Raw genomic sequence first — 24,073 nt, 5'->3', positions numbered from 1 at the left:
AAATTTTCAAAAAAATACACGAGATAGCCCTCTCCCTGTAGATTACAGGAAAACCTATTAGAAATCTACAGTCAAGCGTAAGTCGGACTTAAGAGAAAAAAACTCAGATTACGAATTTCACTCACTGCCGCTGCAAGTAGTTACTAAACGTTTAAAATTGTGTAAGCGAGTTGGACAGGTATAAAGAAATTCATTTCTGTCTTTTTCCTTTTAGAACTTGTTCAAATTTTTTTTCATTTGTAAGTAGTAGGGTACCCCCGATACGGACCCGGGTCTGGGGCCTGCTCCCAGGACCCCACCACCGCCCATCCATGGCCTTACTGAACCTAAAAAAAACTAATAGCCCCCCATTTAGATTCATTGCGCTGGGTCTCGACGCTCTCAGAAGCCTCCTTCTAGTATTTACAGAATACGTTCTTTACACAATACACCTTGTGCACGACGGTCACAAAAGGATTACCGACCCTTTCTATTGTTCGATCTGGACTCGGCGCTAGACCATTGTTACCCTACCCAGCTACCTGGCAGTGTCATGCACACCTTTTCCTTGTGTGTCATACTGATAGGTATTTTATAATTATTTTTAGTATAACTTTGTGATCATATGGATTGCGATTCTAACCTAACCTAACCTAATTAAAATACCTAACTTTTCCATTCGTAACCTAACCAAATTTAATTAAAACCTACTCTTAGTTAACCTAAGTAGTCTAGACTTACCTTTATGAAACCTAACTGAGTTTCACCTACTTTTACTTTTATTTCTATAAATGTAGGTATTTATGAAATGTATTATAATTACGTTTTAACTTAAGAACTTCTGAGTTACATTTAAGTTTATCCAAATACCTAAACTTAACGATCCTATCTAGCGTATCTTTCTTTTTCTCGAATATTTATGATATCTTATACCTATTTCTATCATACATCTCTTTGTTGTATTACCAAATTTGTACATATGATTAATAAGTCAATTTTTTGATTACGTCTTAATAAAAGTTAATTTCCCATCTTATCAAACTTTTTTTTTTACATATATTTCAATGTTTTGTATCTGAATAAACCTCGGTAATTTTGTGAAGTTGCGTTTTTGCTTTATTTATTGTACCTTCTTTGAATAATTTACTTACCTATGTCTATTATTATTTTTTATGACTTGTGTATTGTTTAAGAGAATGCATACTTTCAATAAACTTGTTAAGACGTGAGAAACTGAGAACCGGTTAAAACATGTTTAAGGCTAATTCTATGTGAATAAAAATGTCTTTTGTGCATTTTTAAAGATAACATATATTTATTGTTTCCGTTTATTTGAATAATTCGGGTTTTGGGTAAAGAGATCCTTCGACGAACATGTCAAGGCATGATACTTTGTATTCATATTTAACAAAGAGCATTAACTGGTGTAAACATGTTTTAGACTAACGCACCGGTAATTCTTGTGACTTGAATTTTTTATTGTAACAACTTAGTTGCTTTATTATAGATGTTTATTGTATTGTAAAATGACAAAAAGTTTATTGTTTGCGTTCAGGTATAAGATGAACTGGTTGAAACAAGATTTATGGTACGTTCCCCTGCTCTCTACCATATTACGAGTATAAAAGCCAAAGAGAGTCGAGGCTGAATAAGTATTCCTGTAGAGGCAGCCTTCTGTACCAGAGCTCCTTGTATCTAGTGTGGTATATAGAGAAGTGGTGTGCGTTCAAAAGTGAAGTGTTTATAGACAGATCCAACAATGGACGTGAGTATGTTTTTAATTACTGTATCCTAGATAGAGCTTGTGTGTACTGTGTTTATTTATTTCTCTTCTGTTGTTTGTATTTAATCCACAATATTGTAAACAGTGTATTAATTATTGTTTTATATTGTTTCAGTTCTCTGAAAATACATTCAAGAACTATTACTACCCTGAAAATAAAGATGAATCAAGCGATGAAGAAGGTACAGCTGGTTTCAAAGTAAAACAGATCCTCGCAAAGAAACGTTCAGGAAATGATATCGATAGCTTTTTCGAACGTCCTAAAAAGCAGAGTAAGATCCTGAAACGGTCTTCGATTGTAAGCAAAAGTTCGGAGGACGGTGTTGCAAACTTATCATCGGGGCAAGACGACGGAGCATATGCATCCCATTTTATTAAAATTGAGATTTATGATGCACAAAAAATTAAAAAAATACCACCCATGGAACAATGGAAGCACGCGGACATCAGATTAAAATATTTTGCGTTGGAAGATGATGCAGAACTACAAAGTACGCGAAATATTATATATAACATTACAAAACAATTAGCTTCTAAGGATAGTTGTGTGAAATATTTTATAGACAATAAGAAACCGTGATATTTATAATTGTTAATGATAGTAGTAATCTTAAGTTATAGTGTTTAGGTATTCTTATCTTTCCTTATAGTAACTTGAATTCATTTTCCTTGTAAGAGATTCTTTTAAAATGTTTTGTAATTTCCGTATGTCATAAAACAATAAAAATGTTAAGAAATAAATAATATAATAGCTTGAGAAATTCGAAAAGTAACATTTTTAAATTGTATACAAAAGTATTAAGAGATAACAATAGCTTTTGTTATCTTTCCTAGTTACGAGTTAAGTAGCTCCATTTTTCTTTGTAAAAGATTATTTTGTATTATACCCAATTACAACACGTTATAATTAGGTGAATCCCTGGTGTTATCTTTCCTGTTAATGAGTAAAGACCATTTCGCTGTAAAAGATTATCTTGCATTGTATCGCAATACAACACGTTTTAATTTTGATAATTTTTATATGGAAAGGTTGTTGTCCCCACTTTTAAAAATATATACCCTTATACCTGTTCTTAACTATTTAAGTGAAAGACCTTCTTGTACGATACCTCATTTCATAATGGACTCTCTGAGCTGTGATGTCTATGACCCTGAACTTATGAGACTCTGTGAAGAAATAGAAGAAGATGAAGAACTATGTGAGGCTGCCCAACTTGTCAGTCAACTTCATCGAGAGGCGTAAGTACTAATTTTATTGAAAATATTCTTGTCTGTACATGTTTATAACATCGTATCAATACCTGTCTAACTAAAAGTTGTGCACGCGACTTGTTTTAACTTGAATTTATTGTTAGAGTGGGGACGTTTCCTTATATAAACGGTTTACCCATCAATGTCGTCATTCAGTGTTTTGATACCGTGATTTTTCTTTGACTTTTGTATCATTCTTTTAAACAAATAGAAAACATGGTTTATTCATCCTTTCTGATTGATCTCACTTTGCCATGTGATGATATTGAAGAATTGAACAAAGAATTTATTTTGAAGCATTTTCATAGAAATATTAGGTTGTGGTATATGGCAAATAAATTACCTTACACCTTACTGGAAGATTCGGATATTATACCGTATTATACACCATGTGATGGTCACATTCAAAAATCTAAAGGAAATAATCAATCGATAGATGCAATTGATGGAGTTTTGATAATGCAGGCTTATTGTAGACAGTGTCGAAATGATTTAAGTTAGTATCAATCAGTCAACCATTTTTATTATTATTTAACATTAAGATGTTTATGTTTATTATTTTTTGTTATAGATCTTCTCAAATAGGACGTGGTATTAAGAGGACCGCTGCAGTTTTGGATGTGGAAAAAGTCGTAACAAAGAAACCTCGCCACACCCCAGCACCTTCTGAACCTGTAGCATCGACCTCATCCGCTGCACCAGCACCTGCCCCTGTAGCATCGAGCTCATCCGCTGCACCAGCACCTGCTCCTGTAGCATCGAGCTCATTTGGATTGTATAACTAAACCTAAAAAATCCTACAGTCGCAACCAGCTGAAACATGTCTGTCTTGAATACCTAGATGCTAATTATAATTCATTTTACCAAATATACACGGATGGTTCTAAAGACAAAGATTGTGCTGGTGCAGCATTGTATGATCCTCAAGCTCAATCATCAATCAAACTCAAAATATGCAGTGATATTTCAATTATGCAAGTAGAACTGATTGCTATTGCAGAGGCATTATCTTTGATTCAATCAATACAGGGTGACAAATTTGTAATTTTGACTGACTCTAGAAGCTCTCTGCAACATTTGGCTCGATGCACCTCGAAGTTTCGAGGAGCACCGATAGCCTACTCAGTTTTGGAAACATTATTGACCTTAAGTAAGCAGTCAAAGACGATCAAGCTGCAATGGATACCATCCCATATTGGCATTACAGAAAACGAAATTGTGGATATACTGGCAAGAGAAGCTTGTACTGACGGGGTAGATTTTCATTATGTTCCTACTTTTTCTGATCGCCTAAGACTGGCAAAAGTTCGATGTCATGAAATGTGGAGCGAGTTCTATGACCAAAGATCACGGGAAAAGGGGATTTGGTACAGAACGGTTCAGCCACAACTTCCGAGGTCAATTTGGTTTGATAATTGTAATTTAAATCGCCTGGAAACAACACTTGCTATGAGACTTCGAAGTGGACACATTCCATTAAACAAATTTGCTCACTTGATGCGTAAGGTCCCATCACCGAATTGTTCTGAGTGCGATGTAGAAGAAGATGTTTATCACATTTTGATGGAATGTGTCCGCAACGAATCGGTGCGGCGAGAGATTCACGAGGAAAACTTTTTTAAGATTGGTGGTTGTAATTACATCTTATCTCAGCCGCTGTCAGAGGCTGCTAGGTTAATTTATAAGCTTGTAAATGTAGGCTTAAGTAGACGATGATACTTATTTAATGTAGTACATACAGAGCGACATCGTCACTCAGTGACAAAGCTCTTTCAATAAAGAAAAAAAAAAAAAAAAAAATGTGATGGTCACATTCAAAAATCTAAAGGAAATAATCAATCGATAGATGCAATTGATGGAGTTTTGATAATGCAGGCTTATTGTAGACAGTGTCGAAATGATTTAAGTTAGTATCAATCAGTCAACCATTTTTATTATTATTTAACATTAAGATGTTTATGTTTATTATTTTTTGTTATAGATCTTCTCAAATAGGACGTGGTATTAAGAGGACCGCTGCAGTTTTGGATGTGGAAAAAGTCGTAACAAAGAAACCTCGCCACACCCCAGCACCTTCTGAACCTGTAGCATCGACCTCATCCGCTGCACCAGCACCTGCCCCTGTAGCATCGAGCTCATCCGCTGCACCAGCACCTGCTCCTGTAGCATCGAGCTCATCCGCTGCACCAGCACCTGCCCCTGTAGCATCGAGCTCATCCGCTGCACCAGCACCTGCCCCTGTAGCATCGACCTCATCCGCACCAGCACCTAATATTACTGTGAGTACAAATAATAATGATGAAATCAAATGTTCTGTGTGCAATAAGTTTGTTTCTAAAAGATATTACCAAAACCATTTGAGGAGTAATATTCACAAAAATAATGTTTTAAAGGCAGATCTTGAATGTGATAACGTAAAGTTAATAGAAAACGCTTTTAAGAATAGGGTGGCTACCTACAGAGTTCTATTCGAGGAAAATATTCATCAACCATATGTTCCCGAGGTGATTTTACAAGATAACAAACGTAAGGTCTTCGCTTTATTAGATCGTTCCCTCGCTAATCATTTTGCGTTAAAAGTTAACTTTATCCTTAATGCAGATTTCACTCAAGAGTGTAAACATATAAATAACACTTTTGATTTTCAATTAAGTAACAATATAATTGATTCTGGTAGTAACAAAGATGATATATTCGAGATAGTGGTTCAAGATATATTAACTAAATTATCTAACTTTCAGAGAAAAGATAGTGGGTGGAGTTTAGTTAAATTCAACTACCTGGATGTTAATGTAAATAAATTTAATCCGTTGTGTGGATCATCTTTTATTGAACTGCCTCGGGATATTAAGAACAAAAATGCGGTTATCAATGTTAAAAATAGAGATCATGAATGTTTTAAGTGGGCTATTTTGTCAGGTTTATATCCACCCGCGAATCATCGTGCAAATGAAACTAATTCTTATAAAGAACATAAAAATAAATTAAATTTTAAAAATTTACCTTTCCCACTTAAGATTGGGGATATCCACAAATTTGAAAATATGAATGATATAAGTATAAATGTTTTTGGACTTGAATTTAATTCACAAAGTAAAAAGCATGATGTAGTAGGACCGTTACACTTAACAAAATGTAGAAAACAAAAGCACTTGAACTTATTATACATAACGAAAGACAGACAGGGTCATTATTGCTTTATTAAAAACTTATCTAGGTTAGTATCCAAACAATTGTCGAATACACAGCACGCCGCACATATTTGTGATGGTTGTTTATGTAATTTCACATCTCGCGACCATTTAACAAATCATCAAAAAAACGATTGTTTTCATGTGTGTACGCATTTACCTTCCGAACAGAAAACAATTAAAAACTGGTTTAATGAAATCGTCCCCTCTAATCAAATCACATTTGATAACTACGAGCGTAAACTGCGGGTGCCTTTTGTTATTTATGCTGATTTTGAGGCTTTTCTAAACCCAATCGAAACACAGTCAGATAATTCTACTACAACTGGAAAACCAATTGAAACACAATCATCTAAATCTATGCCATCTTCAACGACAAATATACAAAAACATGAGGTATATAGTTTTGGTTACTATATTAAGTGTTCGTATGATGATAAGTTGTCAGTGTATAGAACATATAAAGGTAAAGATTGCACACAGGTATTTATGAAGTACATGGAAAAAGACTTAAAGGATATTTGCAGGAAAAATACTTTTGTAAAAACTCCGTTGCCTTTAACCAATGCCAATAATGTACACATTGCTCAGAGTACTGCATGTTACGTTTGTAATAGACCTTTAAATGATGATTCTGTTATTTCCTACAATGATCATACTGGAGTGTATGAGGGAGTAGCACATAAATTTTGTTCTGAAAAATACAGAGCCCCTAATTTTGTACCGGTATTTTTCCATAATTTGAGTAATTATGACAGTCACTTTATTGTGCATGGACTTGGTTTGGCTGAAGGTAACATTGAATTGATTCCAGAAAACAAAGAGAAATATATTTCGTTTTCTAAGTGCTTGCGAATAAATAATCGCACACTCAAACTAAGATTTCTCGACTCACTAAAATTTATGTCTAGTAGTCTAGACAAACTAGCAAAAAACTTGTTACCTGAACAGTTTCATGAATTAAAATTAAATTTTCCTCGCGCGGAGGATTTCAAACGACTACTACGGAAAGGTGTATATCCGTACGAATACATGACGTCATATGATTGTTTAAAATTAACTTGTCTTCCCTCCATAGACAAATTCTTTAGTTCTTTGTCTGATAGTCACATTTCAGAAAACGATTATAATCACGCAAAAGACGTTTGGTCCCATTTTCAATGCAAAAACATGGGTGATTATTCCGATTTATACCTAAAAACAGATGTTCTCTTACTAGCTGATATATTTGAAAATTTTAGAAACCTTTGCATCGACACGTATGGTTTAGATCCAGCTCATTATTACACTGCACCGGGGTTAAGTTGGGATGCAATGTTAAGGAGTACAAAAATAAAACTTGAATTACTAACTGATATTGACAAAGTGGCCTTCATAGCGAAAAATATTCGGGGGTATATCGCAGTGTAGTAATAGACATGCGAAAGCAAATAACAAGTTTTTAGAAGATTATAATGAAAATATCCCTTCGTCATTTCTTATGTACTTTGATGCGAATAACCTTTATGGGTGGGCTATGTCACAATGTCTTCCTACCGGTAAATTTGAATGGGTTAATGTAGATACAGACTTCAATATATCTGATGACGCTGATTATGGTTACATTTTGGAAGTTGATTTGGAATACCCTAATGAATTGCATGACTCTCATTCAGATTTACCATTCTGCCCTGAAAATGTTTGTTTGGGTAATACAAAAGAAAAAATTAATTCCTAATTTAAATAAAAAAATAAATTATGTTATTCATTATAGGAATCTAAAGCAGTGTTTGAAAAATGGTTTGAAGTTAAGTAAGATTCATCGCATTCTTAAATTTCAACAATCTAAGTGGTTAAAAAGTTACATAGATTTGAACACCCACATGCGATCGCGGGCATCATCTGATTTCGAAAAAGACTTCTTTAAATTAATGAATAACTCAGTGTTTGGTAAAACTATGGAGAATGTGGCAAAGCGTGTAAATGTTAAATTAGTTAACAACTGGGAAAAACGGGGAAAATCACTGGGAGTACAGTCTTTGATAGCAAAACCTGAGTTCCACAGTTTATCTATATTCTCTGAAAATTTAGCAGCCGTTCAGTTAAAAAAAACTCAAATCTTTTATAATAAACCAATTTATTTAGGATTTTGTATATTAGATATATCGAAAACATTAATGTACGACTTTCATTACGACTACATGAAAACCAAATACCCAGAGAATCTTAAGCTTCTTTATACTGATACTGATAGCTTAGTATACCAAATTTTTACAGAAAACTATTATGCAGATATAAAATCAGATCTTAATTCATATTTTGATACATCTGACTATCCCCCTAACAATAAATATAATTTCCCGTTAATAAATAAAAAAAGATTAGGATTTTTCAAAGATGAAAACAACGGTAGGATTTTCAAAGAATTTGTAGGTTTGCGATCTAAAATGTATGCTCTAGATATTGCAAAATATGATGAGAATGACAACAACCCAAACAAATATGGTATTCTATCAAAAGCCAAAGGGGTCAATGTATGTGTCACAAAAAGTTTACTCTGGATAATTACAAGACGTGTTTATTTGATAAAAGTGTGCAACGTGCTCAAATGCTGAGATTTAAATCTTTAAAACATGTGATTTATACTCAAAAAATAAATAAAATATCACTATCCCATGATGACACAAAACGGTATTTGATTGAAAACTCCTATGATACTCTTGCATGGGGACATTATAAAATACCACAATAGTTTTAATATTATAACGTATAGATTTACAGAACATTTGATTTCAAATTATTGTTTGTACACTGTATTTTCAAGATATTAATTGTATATATGTGAATGTCATGTCATGTTTGTTTATTTTATTATCTTTTATAAGAATGCATGTTAAAAATGTAAGTTGCTTTAAATGTATATGTATTTGTAAATTTCAAAATTGGAAAAAAAAAAAGAGTATTGATGAGTTTCTTACGGTGCTTCTTCTCATCAATAATTTTTTTTTTGAAGCACTGGTAGCGTACTCGATTAAAAAAAAAAGTTTAAACATAAGATAAAAAATAAATGTTTTTTTTCTGCAATTTGTTTTTTTTTTTTTTTTTTTTTTTTTTCTTTAGTCAATTCTACCTAGAATGTTTAAATAGTTACTGTTTTTATGAATAGCATCATTCTAACTCCACTCGTTTTCATATCAACACTGAAAATTAATAATGATTCATTTTTGTCATCCTTTCACTACCATTGTTGCAGGGCCCAGTGGGTGTGGTAAAACACAATTTGTTTCAAATTTTTTGAATAATACTAAAGAGATATGTAGTATAGAGTTTGATGAAATTATTTGGTGTTACGATGAAATGCAACCTCTCTATAATCTAGAAAATGTAAATTATAGTCAAGGAATACCAGATTTCTCGATTTTCGATGGAAAAAAACCTAAACTTCTAATAATAGATGATTTGATGAGAGAATCGGATGGACGAATAGTTGATATTTTTACTAAAGGTAGCCATCATAGAAATTTAAGTGTTTTTTATATAACACAAAACATATTTCATCAAGGAAGAGGTCAACGTGATATTTCACTAAACACAAGCTACATTGTGTTTTTTAAGAACCCCAGAGATAAAACCCAAATACGACACTTGTCACGACAAGTTTATCCTGAAAACTCAAAATTCGTAGATGAAGCCTACAAAGATGCTACAAAGGATGCTCACGGTTACCTTATGATTGATTTGAAACAAAATACAAATGACATATGTCGTTTTAAAACTAATATATTTCCTTTTGACGGACATTGTATAGTGTATGTACCCAAAAAAGGATTTAAATATGATAAAAATCAACAAATTTTAGTCAGTTCTACATGATGCATGCAAGAGTAAACACATATAAACATTTATTAGAAGCATTGCACTTGCTTAAACCCAAATATCGTACTGCATTACTTAAATCTTGTGATGATGAAGAGATCAACATTATATGCGAGTGCATTTATAACGTTCTGAATGGGAAAATTCCTTTAGAAAAAAAGGAAAAAACAAAGTTAAAAAAGTACAAAGACATATTAAGGAAATTAGTTTCAAAAGGTAAACATAAATTAAGAAAAACTGTTATAATTCAAAAAGGAGGTGCCTTTTTACCTATTATTTTAGGGGCAGTTCTAAGTGCCTTAGTTAACTCTTTATCATAAATAAACAAAATGGAAAACACGAAAAAAATGTTATTAGTTGAATCGGACTTTATTGAAAAGTTAAAACGCAATGAGAACCCTCCTGAAAATTCCTCATCTCGGCTAGATGAAGAGATGCAAAAAATTCTCAAAAGTAAAATGAACGATCGTGAAAAATGGATGCTTTATTCTCAAGCATTGCAGCGGTTTCTACATTTTATTGAAACAGATCGAAAACCGTTTAAGATACCTATAGTAATGGAGGGGTTCGATCAATTCAACAAAGAAAGTAATGATATCATAAATTCAAAGATACCCAAAAAGGAGGAGACAGAATATAAGGAATCAGCGAAAGGTGATGTAACTGAGATAGCTGCACCATCTTTGTTTAACACGACACCTGGTGAAATAAATCAAGAATCAATGCCGATCAGTCCATCAAAAATAATAGAGATATTACCTAAATCTTATGAAAAAAAAGCTAGAACGCTATTAGATTACATTGTTTTAAGTAAACCTAAAATTTGGTGGAAGCAGACTGGTGAAGTTGTTATAAACAACCAGACTATTCAAAATAGCAATATTACTGATTTGGTGAGCGACACGGTTAGATGTCTTAAACGTCCTAAACCAATTGGCTGGGAAGTGTTTGCTTTACTTTTAAAAGATATCAAAGTTCCTAAGTCATGCATAGGTAATCCTACAAATTTAGCATTTATTAATGACACTCCTTTGATTGAGTCCTTTACCCCCTCTACTTCTATAAGAACACGAGCCTCGTTAGATAAAGAAAACAACACATCTACTCCTCTTACTACACGAGTACAAAAATCATCTGCAAAAACTATAAATTGGGAAAGATGGACTCCTTATTAGATATTAACAGAATCTACTATGATATCTCTCATCCCGCTGGTTATAGCAGTTTAAATAATTTAACAAAGGAAATGAAAGGTCAAATGAATAAAGAAGATGTAAAAAAATGGTTACAATCTCAAGACACGTATACACTACATAAACCTGTTCATAGGCGGTTTACTAGAAATAGATACATTCTATCTAACTTTAATGAACTTTGGCAAGCTGATTTGAGTGACATGAGTACATATAGTCAATTTAATGATGGTTACAAATATATTCTTTGTGTTATCGATGTATTCAGTAAATATGCTTTTGCAAGAGCCATGAAGAAGAAGGATTCAGCAACAGTTAAACATTGTTTTGAAAGCATATTTACTGAAGCCAACTCAGTTCCTCGTCATATCCAATCTGATAAAGGTACGGAATTCGTTTCAAAGGTGGTAAGAGATTATTTCAAAAGTAAACATATTAATTATTATACCACTAATAACCCTGATATTAAAGCAAGTATAGTAGAAAGGTTCCAGAGAACTCTTAAAACGAAAATGTGGCGTTACTTCACTCATAAGAATACATATAATTACATAAATGTTCTACAAGATCTTCTTTATTCTTACAACCACAGCTATCATTCAAGCATAAAAATGTGTCCAGTTGATGTTAACTCTAATAATATTATGACTGTTTGGTGTAATTTATATGATCGCAATACAGATAGACAAAGCTCACCAGAAACTGCAAAACTAAACGTAGGAGATCATGTTAGAATCACTAAATACAAACATATATTTCAAAAAGGTTACGAAAGTAATTGGAGTGATGAAATATTTATAATTAATTCAATTATTAAAAGATCTCCTCGGATTGTTTATACACTAAGGGATTTGGAAGGCGAACGCATAATTGGAACGTTTTATTCAAAAGAAATACAAAAAGTAACTTACCTCCCCTCCAACGAGTATAAAATAGATAAAATATTACGTTCACGTCGAGTTGCTGGCAGAAAGGAAATACTAGTGAAGTGGCAAGGTTATCCTAATAAATTTAATTCTTGGATACCTGAATCAAGCTTAAAGAAAATATGAGTGATAATAGCTTTTATTTAACTTTGTTAAGTAATAGTTCATCCGATTATTACACAGATAATACGACTGCACATTTTTTAACAAAATTACCAAAGACCATTAAATTGGATGGAGAATGGGTAGTTGGTTTGGTGGAATTTCAATACCCTTGTTCTATGTATAATGTACAAGAGCATGAAAACATAATTTATTTAAAGAAAAAAGTGTTTTCACCTGCTGACAAGACTTCAAAAATTGTGGATATAAAAACTCATATACCAGCCACTACTTACGATAATATAGATCACTTTCTTCAAGCGTTTAATGAAAACCCTCAGTTAAAAAATAATGTTAAATTTCGTTATGATGAACTAACAAAAATGATAGGAGTAACAACATCAAATAAAGATATCACTTCTATCATAACAACCCCAATACTAAGTCTTCAAATGGGTTTTAAACCAAGAACAAATTTTAAACAAATCACATTGGGAAAAAACCCAGCAAATTTATATTTAGGTTTACCATCTCAAATATTTGTTTATACAGATATCATTCATCCACAAGTAGTTGGAGATGTTATAACATCGTTACTTAGAATAATACCTTTAGATCCAACTAAGTTCATTTATGGAGCTTATAAAACACATATTTTCTCACCTGCTCACTATGTACCAGTTTTACGAAGAGAGTTTGATACAATTGAAATAGATATAAGAACAACAACCGGTGTCAGAGTACCATTTCAATTTGGGTCTTCTTGCGTGAAACTACACTTTCAACGTGTAAAATGATGTATAACAGATCATCAACCTCTTGTCCTTACGAACATTATTATTCACACCAAGCCGGCTCTGGTGTAGGAATTGTCTATAAGGGAGTTCCATATCAAAGAGGACATGGTATAGGCAGTTTTTTGGGAGGACTATTTAGATCCGTACTCCCTTTATTATCTAGTGGTTTAAAAACCATTGGAAAAGAAACTTTAGGAGCAGGAGTTGGGCTCTTATCTGATATGGTAAATGCTCGCCCTATAGACAGTTCCATACGATCACGATTCAAGGAAGCAAGTGCAAACCTGAAAAGAAAGGCCGATGAAAAAATTGATTCCCTTATGTCAGGATCTGGGTATAAAATGCTCAATAAAAGAAGGGAACCGCTCATTGCTCTAAAAGCATCGCGACGAAGAGGAAGTAAAAAAAATAAAAAATATATAAATAACGATATATTTTCAAACTAAATAATGTCATTTTTACATAATCATTCATGTGAGTGTGCGAAATCTGAATTAGATATATTTGCCCTTCCATCAACTCAAACAAGCATTGAAAGCGGACAGTGGATTCATTATAAACCAATTTCATCTTTAAGCGATGACGGTCCAATCGAATTTCAAGTACCTGGATCAGGTGATGACTACATAGATCTATCACACACAATGATACACATTACTGCTAAAGTGTTGAACCAAGATGGTACTAAATTAAAAGCAGATGCTGCAGTTGGGCCCACCAATAACTGGTTACATTCTCTTTTTAATCAACTTGATGTATATTTAAATCAAAAACTCATATCACCACCAAACAATACATATGCCTACCGTGCTTATATGGAAAATCTTCTCAACTACGGACCAGCAGCCAAAACAACTCATCTTACTTGTGGATTGTGGTATGAAGATACGCCGGGCTATATGGATACTGTTGACGTTAACAACAAAGGGTTTAACAAAAGGCTGGAATTTATCAAGGAGAGTAAGGAAGTAGAAATGATTGGTCATTTACATGGTGATATATTTAATCAAGAGAAATTCTTAATAAATGGTGTAGAACTACGTATTAAGTTAGTTCGCTCAAAAGAATCATTCAATCTTATTTGCCACCAAGATAAAAAATTCAAAGTACAAATAATGGATGCCAGCCTCATTGTAAGGAGAACGAGAATCAATCCTAGTGTTTTGTTAGCCCATCAAAAAGTATTAGCCACAACAACTGCGAAGTACCCCATTACGAGGGCAGAAGTTAAGGTTCTCACAATACCGACGGGGGTTCAGGGTAAAACATTAGATAATATATTTCTCGGACAAATTCCTAAAAGATGTATTATTGGATTTATATCAAATTCAGGTTTTAATGGTAATTTAGCATTAAATCCGTTTAATTTTCAACATTATAATATGAATTCATTTAGTTTGTTCGTAGATGGTCATGAAGTTCCTTCTAAAACATTACAACCTTCATTTAGTTCTGGTACAATAGCAGCAGCATATCACACTCTATTTTCTGGAACTGGTATTCATTTCCATAACGAGGGTAATGGAATAAGCAGAACAGATTTTGGTCAAGGTTATTGTTTATTGTGTTTTGATTTAACTCCTGATTTATCTGCTAATTCAACTTCACACTGGAATCTTGTTAGACATGGTAGCGTTCGGATAGAAGTACGTTTTGATTCCGCTCTAACTAGTACCATTAATTGTATTGTGTATGCAGAATTTGATAATATAATTGAAATAAATAAAAATCGTGATGTATCTGTAGATTACAATAGTTAAGAAACATATAAATACCCCGTTCTCTTTAATTTATTTTATTTGGAATTCATCATTGTTTGCATGATCATCAATAATTTGTATATGTTACTTAACTATGGATACTAAAGAAATTCAATTTTGTATGAGGAAACTAAACCCATTGTTTAATTCAAATGTTTTTGCTGCCAACACAATACCTATTCGGGTTAATCTACCTACCTTTATTGTCAGTAATTTGGACCCTGATTCAAAACCGGGTTCCCACTGGGTTGCTATACACATTGATGTAAATGGTGTAGGTGAATATTTTGACTCCTTTGGCAGGAAACCTTCTGGTTATCATAAGTCATTTCTAGATAGAAATACGAGACGGTGGTTTTACAATAATAAATCACTTCAAAACCATTTCACTTCTGTTTGTGGTGAATATTGTTTAGTTTATTTGTATTTTAAGTTTCATGGAAAATCTATGAAACATATGCTTAACTTGTTTTCTGATAATTCTTTATGTAATGATCTAGTATTACGAAATATGTTTAAGACCTTTTTTGTGAAATAAATAAAAATACGTGTATTGGTAATAAGGTTTTTTATTTTTAAGCCTCACATAGTAACCTTAATAAAACTACAGACATTTGATACAATTTTAGTTCATATTTATTTTGTTTGGAACATGAAACAATGTAAAAGAATATCTTACAAGGAAATTTACTTAAGTCATAAACAGTTTGGCAATACTTTCCATATAAAAATTATCAAAATTAAAACGTGTTGTATTGCGATACAATGCAAGATAATCTTTTACAGCGAAATGGTCTTTACTCATTAACAGGAAAGATAACACCAGGGATTCACCTAATTATAACGTGTTGTAATTGGGTATAATACAAAATAATCTTTTACAAAGAAAAATGGAGCTACTTAACTCGTAACTAGGAAAGATAACAAAAGCTATTGTTATCTCTTAATACTTTTGTATACAATTTAAAAATGTTACTTTTCGAATTTCTCAAGCTATTATATTATTTATTTCTTAACATTTTTATTGTTTTATGACATACGGAAATTACAAAACATTTTAAAAGAATCTCTTACAAGGAAAATGAATTCAAGTTACTATAAGGAAAGATAAGAATACCTAAACACTATAACTTAAGATTACTACTATCATTAACAATTATAAATATCACGGTTTCTTATTGTCTATAAAATATTTCACACAACTATCCTTAGAAGCTAATTGTTTTGTAATGTTATATATAATATTTCGCGTACTTTGTAGTTCTGCATCATCTTCCAACGCAAAATATTTTAATCTGATGTCCGCGTGCTTCCATTGTTCCATGGGTGGTATTTTTTTAATTTTTTGTGCATCATAAATCTCAATTTTAATAAAATGGGATGCATATGCTCCGTCGTCTTGCCCCGATGATAAGTTTGCAACACCGTCCTCCGAACTTTTGCTTACAATCGAAGACCGTTTCAGGATCTTACTCTGCTTTTTAGGACGTTCGAAAAAGCTATCGATATCATTTCCTGAACGTTTCTTTGCGAGGATCTGTTTTACTTTGAAACCAGCTGTACCTTCTTCATCGCTTGATTCATCTTTATTTTCAGGGTAGTAATAGTTCTTGAATGTATTTTCAGAGAACTGAAACAATATAAAACAATAATTAATACACTGTTTACAATATTGTGGATTAAATACAAACAACAGAAGAGAAATAAATAAACACAGTACACACAAGCTCTATCTAGGATACAGTAATTAAAAACATACTCACGTCCATTGTTGGATCTGTCTATAAACACTTCACTTTTGAACGCACACCACTTCTCTATATACCACACTAGATACAAGGAGCTCTGGTACAGAAGGCTGCCTCTACAGGAATACTTATTCAGCCTCGACTCTCTTTGGCTTTTATACTCGTAATATGGTAGAGAGCAGGGGAACGTACCATAAATCTTGTTTCAACCAGTTCATCTTATACCTGAACGCAAACAATAAACTTTTTGTCATTTTACAATACAATAAACATCTATAATAAAGCAACTAAGTTGTTACAATAAAAAATTCAAGTCACAAGAATTACCGGTGCGTTAGTCTAAAACATGTTTACACCAGTTAATGCTCTTTGTTAAATATGAATACAAAGTATCATGCCTTGACATGTTCGTCGAAGGATCTCTTTACCCAAAACCCGAATTATTCAAATAAACGGAAACAATAAATATATGTTATCTTTAAAAATGCACAAAAGACATTTTTATTCACATAGAATTAGCCTTAAACATGTTTTAACCGGTTCTCAGTTTCTCACGTCTTAACAAGTTTATTGAAAGTATGCATTCTCTTAAACAATACACAAGTCATAAAAAATAATAATAGACATAGGTAAGTAAATTATTCAAAGAAGGTACAATAAATAAAGCAAAAACGCAACTTCACAAAATTACCGAGGTTTATTCAGATACAAAACTTTGAAATATATGTAAAAAAAAAGTTTGATAAGATGGGAAATTAACTTTTATTAAGACGTAATCAAAAAATTGACTTATTAATCATATGTACAAATTTGGTAATACAACAAAGAGATGTATGATAGAAATAGGTATAAGATATCATAAATATTCGAGAAAAAGAAAGATACGCTAGATAGGATCGTTAAGTTTAGGTATTTGGATAAACTTAAATGTAACTCAGAAGTTCTTAAGTTAAAACGTAATTATAATACATTTCATAAATACCTACATTTATAGAAATAAAAGTAAAAGTAGGTGAAACTCAGTTAGGTTTCATAAAGGTAAGTCTAGACTACTTAGGTTAACTAAGAGTAGGTTTTAATTAAATTTGGTTAGGTTACGAATGGAAAAGTTAGGTATTTTAATTAGGTTAGGTTAGGTTAGAATCGCAATCCATATGATCACAAAGTTATACTAAAAATAATTATAAAATACCTATCAGTATGACACACAAGGAAAAGGTGTGCATGACACTGCCAGGTAGCTGGGTAGGGTAACAATGGTCTAGCGCCGAGTCCAGATCGAACAATAGAAAGGGTCGGTAATCCTTTTGTGACCGTCGTGCACAAGGTGTATTGTGTAAAGAACGTATTCTGTAAATACTAGAAGGAGGCTTCTGAGAGCGTCGAGACCCAGCGCAATGAATCTAAATGGGGGGCTATTAGTTTTTTTTTTTTTTTTTTTTTTTTTTTTTTTTTTTTTTTTTTTTTTTAGGTTCAGTAAGGCCATGGATGGGCGGTGGTGGGGTCCTGGGAGCAGGCCCCAGACCCGGGTCCGTATCGGGGGTACCCTACTACTTTTGTACAAAATGACTTAAGTTCCTACTAAAAAGGAGGCGCTTAAGACTGTTTATAAATTGACTGAGCTAAATTTTATTCAAATCGGTCCAAAAAAAGGTGTCTGTTGACGAAAACATAGAATTTGTGCCACCGAAAGCCCAAATCTGAAGTCCATTTTGCTCTATCTCTTATCGTTTCCGAGATATATACGTAAAGTCTTGAAAGTGCGAAACGTTAACTTTGCCATCATAGTCGTTCAGGCGCTCATGAGTTCTTTGTATGGAAAAGTCGAAAACCGACTCGCACTTGACCAATGTTCATAGAACTTTGTGGTTTTTTTTTATTAGCAAAAATGACTTAAGCGCCTTCAGAAGTGCAGGTGCTTAAAACCGTTTGTAAGTTAAAGTTAGCTGTGATGGCTCAACGAAGAAAGAAGATTTCAATATCCTATTTATACATATTTCATTAATTTAACTATACAGTTTTTATTACTGAAGCCAAGCGTTACGTTAGCTATTGCTATTGAAAGGAAAACTTGTGTATAAAGCTTGAAACAAATTATGGAACGCGTCTGACGGACGCGGCTGACGACCGCGACTGATAAGCCGATGACTTGCGTGGGCGACGGTCGCGCTATGGCGATGCGACGCATACGAAATCAAACCTTATCGATATTTTATAGTTTAAAAGAATATATGGATGCTGAAAACACATAATTATGTACAATTTCATTTTAATTATTTTAATACGTTATAATTTACATTACCATATATTTTGACATGTCATGACATTTTGTAATAAAATTCTTGTATTCTTTTATTTTTATTTTATTAGTGTAAGTTATGTTAGCGTATACACCTGTAAAGGTATTGTTCAGTGGAACTGTTTTATAATATGCACCTGTACCTGCTATTGTAACCTGAATTAACATATACGCAATAAATCATTCATTCATTCATTCATATGGAAGTAGACGATGCGATGAGACGTGAAGGCGACGGTCGCGCGACCGTCGCCCACGCAAGACACGGCGTAAGTTTGCATCCGATTCATCCGAACGCTCAAGGCCACGTCCACGGTTTATGTCCAATAGTTTGCACAATTCAGTGTCATATTCATTATCTAGATCGCGGCAGTGGACGGCGTTCGTCGCGTTTTTAGGTGATTATCTGATTATCGATGGACTATCGCATCGTTCTAAACTACCGCGCAGCAGCGCGAACTGAATTAAACTTATGTTGGTTGCAATAAGACGTAGATTTGTTTAAAGATATGCACACTTGCCACCTGCGGTAATAAAATTTTATGGCTTGCGCGATGATCACATTTATTAATGTCATAACCGCCAATTACTTGCATTTGAAATTGAACTTTAATTACTAAGAAATAACGTTGTTTTGTAAAAAAATGAAAGTAGTTTTTACTACATTGCGAAGTTTTCGTTTGTCAACTAGACGCACACATTTGCAACTAAGCGATCGGACACTTTTGAGTGTCGACTTTGTAGGTGACAGTGTATCTAGCCTCGTGGCGCCGAATGTACTTTCCAGGGACCGGCCCGCTATCCCTTATACGGGGTTTTGTATGGGTATTTCGTTAGGCTTAACTTACCCTACCCTTTTGACGCGATACCCTTTCATTTTGCTTTTAAAGCCCTAACGAAAGCGCTTACCTAAAATAGCCCAATACCCTTTCAAAACCCTTATCATCGGCTCAGCCTAACGCCATAAGGGTGAGCCTTATATTGGGTTTTATTTGCTTTCCCTTATAGATCATATCGTGCGAGTTTAAATCCTGTACCTCGCTCATAAAGCACACATTACTCCGAACGAAATAACATACGATCGTTACCTATGGCGGCACTGTGTGTGATATTTGCGGTTTCTGTTTAATGGAAACGGCTGTAGATAAAATAAGGTTTAATTTTCAATACCAAATACTTATAGTTATGATAGGCTCCTGCTTTGCTCAGGTGTAACACAGGCAAACGCTGCTTTTTAGGGTTCCGTAGTCAACTAGGAACCCTTATATAGTTTCGCCATGTCTGTCTGTCCGTCCGTCCGTCCGCGGATAATCTCAGTAACCGTTAGCACTAGAAAGCTGAAATTTGGTCCCAATATGTATATCAATCACGCCAACAAAGTTCAAAAATAAAAAATGGCAGAAATGTTTTATTAGGTACCCCCCACCCTACATGTAAAGTGGGGGCTGATTTTTTTTTTCATTCCAACCACAACGTGTGATATATTGTTACATAGGTATTTAAAAATGAATAAGGGTTTACTAAGATTGTTTTTTGATAATATTGATATTTTCGGAAATAATCGCTCCTAAAGGAAAAAAAAGTGCGTCCCCCCCACCTCTAACTTTTGAACCATAAGTTTAAAAAATATGAAAAAAATCACAAAACTAGAACTTTATAACGACTTTCTAGGAAAATTGTTTTGAACTTGATAGGTTCAGTAGTTTTTGAGAAAAATATGAAAAACTTCGGAACCCTACACTGATCGTGGCCCGACACGCTCTTGGCCGGTTTTTTTTATCGGACTTGTCTTGATGAGTACCCGAAGTCTAGCTGATGCTGAACCCTGGCTGCACCTAGGAGAACTCGGGTTTAGCGTAATACAGGCAAACGCTGTTTTCGTCATCGGACTTGTCTTGATGAGTACTCGAGTGAGCAGTACCCGAAGTCCAGCTGATGCTGAACCCTGGCTGTACATAGGGGAACTCGGGCTTAGTGTTACCCAGGCAAACGCTGTTTTCGTCATCGGACTTGTCTTGATGAGTACTCGAGCGAGCAGTACCCAAAGTCCAGCTGATGCTGAACTCTGGCTGCTCCTATGGGAACTCGGGTTTAGTGTAACACAGGCAAACGCTGTTTTCATCATCGGACTTGTCTTGATGAGTACTCGAGTGAGCAGTACCCGAAGTCCAGCTGATGCTGAACCCTGGCTGCACCTAGGGGAACTCGGGTTTAGTGTTACACAGGCAAACGCTGTTTTCGTCATCGGACTTGTCTTGATGAGTACTCGAGTGAGCAGTACCCAAAGTCCAGCTGATGCAGAACCCTGGCTGCACCTATGGGAACTCGGGTTTAGTGTAACCCAGGCAAACGCTGTTTTCGTCATCGGACTTGTCTTGATGAGTACTCGAGCGAGCAGTACCCAAAGTCCAGCTGATGCTGAACTCTGGCTGCTCCTATGGGAACTCGGGTTTAGTGTAACACAGGCAAACACTGTTTTCATCATCGGACTTGTCTTGATGAATACTCGAGTGAGCAGTACCCGAAGTCCAGCTGATGCTGAACCCTGGCTGCATCTAGGAGAACTCGGGTTTAGTGTAACACAGGCAAACGCTGTTTTCGTCATCGCACTTGTCTTGATGAGTCCTCAAGTGAGCAGTACCCGAAGTGCAGTTGATGCTGAACCCTGGCTGCACCTAGGGGAACTCGGGCTTAGTGTTACACAGGCAAACGCTGTTTTCGTCATCGGAATTGTCTTGATGAGTACTCGAGTGAGCAGTACCCAAATCCAGCTGATGCTAAACCCTGGCTGCAGCTAGGGGAACTCGGGTTTAGTGTAACCCAGGCAAACGCTGTTTTCGTCATCGGACTTGTCTTGATGAGTACTCGAGCAAGCAGTACCCAAAGTCCAGCTGATGCTGAACTCTGGCTGCACCTAGGGGAACTCGGGTTTAGTGTAACACAGGCAAACGCTGTTTTCGTCATCGGACTTGTCTTGATGAGTACTCGAGTGAGCAGTACCCGAAGTCCAGCTGATGCTGAACCCTGGCTGCATCTAGAGGAACTCGGGTTTAGTGTAACACAGGCAAACGCTGTTTTCGTCATCGGACTTGTCTTGATGAGTACTCGAGTGAGCAGTACCCGAAGTGCACTTGATGCTGAACCCTGGCTGCACCTAGGGGAACTCGGGTTTAGTGTTACACAGGCAAACGCTGTTTTCGTCATCGGACTTGTCTTGATGAGTACTCGAGTGAGCAGTACCCAAAGTCCAGCTGATGCTGAACTCGGTTTGCACCTAGGGGAACTCGGGTTTAGTGTAACACAGGCAAACGCTGTTTTCGTCATCGGACTTGTCTTAATGAGTATTTGGGTGAGCTGTACCCAAGATAGAGCTGATGCTGAAACCTGGCTGTACCTAGGGGAACTCGGGTTTGGTGTAACATAGGCAAACGGGTAGTTCTACCATTTCGTGCAAATCATATGTTTGTTGATATAAAACATATACTAACTCCTAAATTCATTTCAAATATTTTTATATGTTGCGTAAGGTTCATAGGTATACTTTGCATCTAAAATGAATTATATTATTGCAATATAAAATATATAAATAAAATATAAACATGCTAAAACTTCATTACCATTACCAGTTAGAACCTAGATTTATAGATTCGAGAGCAAATTACATAACTATTACATGTACTGCTTTAATTTAACCTCTTAATTTAGATGAAGTACTTATAAGGGAAAAAATTTGGTGGTTTATACAGTATTAACATTGATATTTATATCCACCGCTTCAAAATATTTTTGTACAGAAAATAATTTCATTACCATAAGTTTAATTTGCAACAATGGAATTGGCCAGTAGGCATTGCAAGTGTTATTCTATACGACGTTCGCTCTGACCGCGATCACCACATCAGTCGGCCAGTAAACAGTGAACAGGACTGACGTGTGCCATTTTTTTATAAAAAAATATATCGCGCCGGAGATTTGGATTTGGTACGTTTTTTCTTCATTACCATTTGCACTGTTTTGCTATTTAATTGTTACGTGTTTTATTGAACTATGAATATTTAAATAATGAATATTCTATTCGAAAGCTTAGTGAATAAATATACCTAGAATAGCATTTGCTTTTAAAGAGTTAATCGACAAAAGGTAAAGAAAACTCATTACCATTCTTTCCATTACCGTAATTTACTGTTTACTATAAAGAGAATGGTAATGAACATAAAACGGTGGTAATGAATTGCAGTATTAAATTCATTACCATCATTTTATGTTAATTACCATTCTCGTTTATTAGCATCCTCCTGACTATTGAAAGTAACAAGTAAATATTCAAAACTACGTTTTCAGTAGGTATATTAAAATAGAATATGTTATTATTAATTACTGTTTCTCTTTTTTTGTGTTTTTGGCTTTTTTATTTGACACTTCATTACCATCATCGCATTTTCATTCCCATAAATATCTATCATCATTACCATATTCTATACTTCATTACCATTTCTTTTGGAAAATCTTTTGTTCATAAATCGGTAAATTTTGCGTATAATAGAAAATGCATTATTTAAAAATGTTTCTTTTTCATAGTTCTTACCATTACCACACAAAAAAATGGAAATTAAAAAATTCTCCCAAATTTTGCCGATTTGCACGAAATGATAGAACTACCCAAACGCTGTTTGCGTCATCGGACATGTCTTGACGAGGACTTGGGTGCGCAGTAGCCAAGACAGCGCTGTAGCTGAGCCCTGGCGGTATCTAGGGCAACTCTGGTTTCGGTACATTATAATATAGAAATATTTCATGCAATCTCAAGTTAGGCATAACAACATAATATTAACTGAACAAAAATCTTACCAGAAGTGAATATTAACATCAAGTAGTTAGAACACATTTATTAATTTGCCATACATGAAACACTTTATTTGTGTATAAAAATACGTATGTATATCCATTTGAATATCAAAATTAAGTACAGTCGATTTCACTAATAGTAACACACTAGGAGTTCCAAGCGTCCATAGACTGCGGTAACTACTTACTATCTACTAAGACGCGCGCGCGCGCTGTATGCTTGATTGCCACCAGAAAAGTATTTCTGTTTCAAACGATCTTCATAGAATTCACAACAATCAACAGAAATAGTTTGACAGATTCTATGGTACTACTCAACTCAACCAAGTACCAGTCATAAAGAC

The 24,073-nt window shown here is 34.3% G+C and overlaps 2 protein-coding genes across 2 annotated transcripts; one reads left to right on the top strand and one right to left on the bottom strand.

The window, feature by feature from the left end:
• Positions 1–1,706: 1,706 nt before the first annotated feature.
• LOC125242415 lies at positions 1,707–3,731 on the top strand. Its single transcript, XM_048151226.1, has 3 exons — positions 1,707–1,744; positions 1,878–3,001; positions 3,585–3,731. The coding sequence occupies exons 1-2, from the start codon at positions 1,739–1,741 to the stop codon at positions 2,340–2,342; spliced, it is 471 nt and encodes a 156-aa protein (XP_048007183.1). The 5' UTR covers positions 1,707–1,738; the 3' UTR covers positions 2,343–3,001; positions 3,585–3,731.
• An 11,706-nt stretch (positions 3,732–15,437) lies between these two features.
• LOC125242416 lies at positions 15,438–16,638 on the bottom strand. The gene is made up of 2 exons (XM_048151227.1): positions 16,601–16,638; positions 15,438–16,467 (listed from the first exon to the last, which is right to left on the bottom strand). Exons 1-2 carry the CDS (start codon positions 16,604–16,606, stop codon positions 16,003–16,005), a joined length of 471 nt encoding a protein of 156 aa, XP_048007184.1. The 5' UTR covers positions 16,607–16,638; the 3' UTR covers positions 15,438–16,002.
• Positions 16,639–24,073: the final 7,435 nt, after the last annotated feature.

This window comes from Leguminivora glycinivorella, chromosome 2 (assembly GCF_023078275.1).
Source record: "Leguminivora glycinivorella isolate SPB_JAAS2020 chromosome 2, LegGlyc_1.1, whole genome shotgun sequence".
NCBI classification, from domain to species: domain Eukaryota; kingdom Metazoa; phylum Arthropoda; class Insecta; order Lepidoptera; family Tortricidae; genus Leguminivora; species Leguminivora glycinivorella.
The sequence above is the reverse complement of the archived record's forward strand: the minus strand, read 5'-3'. Positions and strand labels throughout refer to the sequence as shown.